This window comes from Scyliorhinus canicula, chromosome 4, assembly GCF_902713615.1.
Source record: "Scyliorhinus canicula chromosome 4, sScyCan1.1, whole genome shotgun sequence".
Taxonomy (NCBI): Eukaryota; Metazoa; Chordata; class Chondrichthyes; order Carcharhiniformes; family Scyliorhinidae; genus Scyliorhinus; species Scyliorhinus canicula.
Window position 1 is genome coordinate 90,234,346 of NC_052149.1, and position 4,869 is coordinate 90,239,214.

Genomic DNA, 4,869 nt, shown 5'->3' on the forward strand with positions numbered 1-4,869 from the left:
GCAATCGCCAATGGCTCTATGGCCAGCGCAAACAGCAACGGGGAAAGTGGGCATCCCTGTCTGGTCCCGCGATGTAGTCTGAAATAATTTGACATTATCCTGTTCATCCGAACGCTAGCTTTTGGGGCCTGGTATAGTAGTCTGACCCAATTCACCAGTCCCTCCCCGAACCCAAACCGTCCGAGCACCTCCCACAGATAGCCCCACTCCACCCAGTCGAAGGCCTTCTCACCGTCCATTGCCACCACTACCTCCACCTCCTTGCCCATCGGGGGCATCATGATCACATTAAGTAATCTTCTCAAGTTAGCTGTCAGTTGCCTGCCTTTCACAAACCCTGTCTGATCGTCCCCAATCACCTCTGGTATGCAGTCCTCAATTCTAATCACCAGGACCTTTGCCAGGACCTTGGCATCCACATTGATCAGGGAGATTGGCCTGTATGACCCGCAGGATTCCGGGTCCTTGTCCTGCTTCAGTATCAGCGAGATGGTGGCTTGCGACATCAGCGGCGGCAGGGTCCCTCTGTCCCTTGCCTCATTAAAAACCCTAGTCAAGACCGGTCCCACTAACTCCGAGATCTTCTTGTAAAACTCTACTGGGTATCCATCCGGGCACGGGGCTTTCCCCGACTGCATGGCCTTTAGGCCCCCCAATACCTCCACTCTAATCGGGGGCCCCAGCCCGTCCACTAGTCCCCCACCTGGGTATTTTTTTAATAAGTCGACACCTAAGTAGGAATTTTTTGAACAACTATTTGAATGGCCTATATGATGGCAATGGATACAGAACAGGAAGGTAAGATCATTACAGATGAGGAACAGCATTGGAAAAGTCATTGGCCTGAATGGTTAACAGAGTTTCGCTCTCCATAGATGCTGCTTGACCTGCTGATAGTTGCAGCATTTGCTGTTTCATTTCAGATTTTAAGCATCTAACTTACTGGCATCTATACAGCCCGGTTAAATAGGTGTGTTTTCATTTCACCGCTTAATTATTGTGCAATGGGTGATCCGGCACCAGTTACATGTACATGTTTGGTATATAGTTTCGTTTGAAATTGATTCTCTGTAGTATTCGAACAGGTTATAGACAAGTGGATTCATGTTTGGGGAGGTCAAAACAGGGGAGAGAGTGACTTCAGCCAGCGGGTCAGTACACTGTGATCTGAGGAGCAGGTTGTTCAATTCATTTTCTCAACCCGCCCACAGGCCAGCCCCTGCCAAGTGCTCCTCCCAGGTATAGTCTGAATTCAAACATCCCTCCTTCCTGCCTGGGAACTCTGTTACTTCAGCAGTAAGGCGGCGAGGCTCGATCCCACTCATAACCGCTCCAGGTGAGCCTTGGAAGGGTTAAATCCATCCCAATGGATATGGGTCAGCCAGATAACTAAGGCAGCCAGCTCGGCCCGCTCTCCACCACAGTCTCCCCCCTTTACGGCGAAGCAATGGGAAGCTGGAGCTTCGGGGAGGCTGAACGACTGAAGAAATGCAGCAGTTTCGAAGCAGTGCGCTTTGCCAAGATCAGGAGCGGACACATCTCCAAAGGATGGGCTTCTGTCGCTGCGGGCAGCGAGCTGCAGCACAGCAGAGCCCTGCTCAAGAGGGGCAAGGGGAAGAAGCGAGAGAAAGATCACAGGTTGACCCAGAGCCAGCGCTCTAACCCCGGCACCAGCTCGGCCAGCCCGGCTGGCAACATGTACGAGCCGCAACTGGCCAGGACCTTCTCTGCGGAGGAGGCGCGGGCGGCCATTCGCACCGTGCTGGAGGGCAGGCTGAAGGGTGCCAAATACGAGCCGCAGGGCTCGGCGCTGGCAGCAGTGGAGTTGGCCGAGGGGGTGAAGAAGGCGGTGAAAGCCCTGGGCTACGAGAGGTACAAGATTGTCTGCTACTTGGTCCTCGGAGAGGCCACAGCCTCCGATCTGTCTTGTTGCAGCCGCGCCGTCTGGAGTCCCAACGTGGACACATTCGCAGAATTCTGCTTCCAGAATGATTCTCTATTCGCTCTCTGTCTGGTATTTGCAGTATACCAGGAATAAATCAAGCCCACAGCCACCACCTTTAACCTCGGGCACATCCACTGATCATCTCCCACAGTTAACAAAAGGTGCTACCTTTAACCTCGGGCACATCCACTGATCAACTCCCACAGTTAACAAGAGGCTTTAACTTCGGGCACATCCACTGATCATCTCCCACAGTTAACAAGAGGCTTTAACCTCGGGCACATCCACTGATCAACTCCCACAGTTAACAAGAGGCTTTAACTTCGGGCACATCCACTGATCATCTCCCACAGTTAACAAGAGGCTTTAACCTCGGGCACATCCACTGATCAACTCCCACAGTTAACAAGAGGCTTTAACTTCGGGCACATCCACTGATCATCTCCCACAGTTAACAAGAGGCTTTAACCTCGGGCACATCCACTGATCAACTCCCACAGTTAACAAGAGGCTTTAACTTCGGGCACATCCACTGATCATCTCCCACAGTTAACAAGAGGCTTTAACCTCGGGCACATCCACTGATCAACTCCCACAGTTAACAAGAGGCTTTAACTTCGGGCACATCCACTGATCATCTCCCACAGTTAACAAAAGGTGCTATCTTTAACCTCGGGCACATCCACTGATCATCTCCCACAGTTAACAAGATGCTTTAACTTCGGGCACATCCACTGATCATCTCCCACAGTTAACAAAAGGTGCTACCTTTAACCTCGGGCACATCCACTGATCAACTCCCACAGTTAACAAGAGGTTTTAACCTCGGGCACATCCACTGATCATCTCCCACAGTTAACAAGAGGCTTTAACCTCGGGCACATCCACTGATCATCTCCCACAGTTCACAAGAAGCGCCACCTTTAACCTCGGGCACATCCACTGATCATCTCCCACAGTTAACAAGAAGCGCCACCTTTAACCTCGGGCACATCCACTGATCATCTCCCACAGTTCACAAGAAGCGCCACCTTTAACCTCAGGCACTTCCACTGATCATCTCCCACAGTTCACAAGAGGCTTTAACCTCGGGCACACCCACTGATCATCTCCCACAGTTAACAAAAGGAGCCACCTTTAACCTCGGGCACATCCACTGATCATCTCCCACAGTTAACAAAAGGCGCCACCTTTAACCTCGGGCACATCCACTGATCATCTCCCACAGTTAACAAGAAGCGCCACCTTTAACCTCGGGCACATCCACTGATCATCTCCCATAGTTAACAAGAGGCTCCCCGGCTCCCTGACAAAACTGGAACCCAGTTTAAACGGACCTGAAGGGCGATTTGAACCTGGGGCCAGCGCCTGGTTGGAGCGCACAACTTGCAGCAGTTTGGAAAGAACATTCTGTAATTCCGGACCAGCAAAGGAGGGTTGTTTCTTGCATTTTACAGCCCATCGTGTTTTGTTTATTATATTTTTTATTAAGTCAGTTGCTGTTAAATTTAATGAAGTATTCTGCGCGGAGATCCATTTGATTGTTTCCGTTTTGGATATTTCCTGCACTTCCAAGCTTAATTCACCCGAATCCTTCCGTCCCTTTCATTGATCCGAGGTTTGCAAAGGGGGTTTTAACAAACCTCGGACGCCGCGCTTTATTTTACAATGCAGAAAGGGTGCCAACTTGGATGAATCGCTTTTCTCAAGAAAAAAATGCTATCGCTATTCGATATTCGACTCGATTCCTCCTCTGTTCAGGGTTATCAAACCTCATAGCTTCCCCCAGCTCCGCGTATCGCCGCCTGTCCCCAGGGAAAGTTTCTGCACAGCACCTTAGCTGCTGCCTGGGGTCTTGTCTTGGCCACTTGAGCGCTGGGCACAGGCTCTTGCTGTTTAATTGTTCCATTAGTCAGTTGCCAAGCGCAGTCTCCTGGCCAAGGCATTCTCTGTACATTACACAGCGTTCAGTGTTCAAGAGAACAGGGGCTGACAGTGATGTATAGGTCAGCCAGGGTACCGACCCTCCGATTTGCTAAAGTTAATGATTTAATTTTTAACTAAAGTTACCTGGGGGTTTTAAAAAAATGTAATCTAATTAATGTTGCTGTGCCTTAAAGGGAAATTGTAATGTTTTAAAGTGAAAAAAAAATCAAATTCGAAAACAATAAATCAATGATTAAAGTGGTTCTTACAGTTTTTCAAAATTAAGTACTGCATTACACACAGGTTCCATTTCCTGTTATTAATTCTTTCCATATCATGGTAATTCGCGGTTATTTCTCTGTTTCCACCAGGTAACTAACATGTTGAAATAAACAAATCCTTAAACCATTTTTCTGACCTTTCCTCTTTTTAAAATCATATTTCTTCCAAACTGTGACTTGATTGCACTTCGATTGAGATCAGTAAGAAGTCTTACAACACCAGGTTAAAGTCCAACAAGTTTGTTTCAAACACGAGCTTTCGGAGCACTGCTCCTTCCTCGGGTGAATGGATTCACCTGAGGAAGGAGCAGTGCTCCGAAAGCTAGTGTTTGTAACAAACCTGTTGAACTAAAATTGATGCATGGAAGCTTACTAAAATGTCCGGTTTTTGGATAACTGGATTTGAGACAATGCTTCTGTAGCAGACTCCCTTCTTGAACTGCAACCGTACAACCTTCTGGGGCTGGATCCTGGCCCCTGAGGAAGGAGCAGTGATCTGAAAGCTCGTGTTTGAAACAAACCTGTTGGACTTTAACCTGGTGTTGTAAGACTTCTTACTGTGCTCACCCCAGTCCAATGCTGGCATCTCCACATCATTTCGATTGAGATGGTTGAGTTTCTGAAGAGGGTTTATTTGAAGATGCCGCTCACTATCGGACAGACCATATTTTGGGTAAGAAATCTGACAAGTGTTCAATACTGTGGTTGACTTTCATG

General features: G+C 48.5%; 1 protein-coding gene across 1 annotated transcript; it reads left to right on the forward strand.

The window, feature by feature from the left end:
* The first annotated feature begins 1,308 nt into the window (after positions 1–1,308).
* LOC119964788 (dynein light chain Tctex-type protein 2B) lies at positions 1,309–4,280 on the forward strand. Its single transcript, XM_038794769.1, has one exon. The coding sequence runs from the start codon at positions 1,448–1,450 to the stop codon at positions 2,036–2,038; it is 591 nt and encodes a 196-aa protein (XP_038650697.1). The 5' UTR covers positions 1,309–1,447; the 3' UTR covers positions 2,039–4,280.
* Positions 4,281–4,869: the final 589 nt, after the last annotated feature.

Excerpts from the sequence above, each read along its gene's own strand:
- LOC119964788 (XM_038794769.1), top strand. The coding sequence starts at position 1,448 with ATGGGAAGCTGGAGCTTCGGGGAGGCTGAACGACTGAAGAAATGCAGC.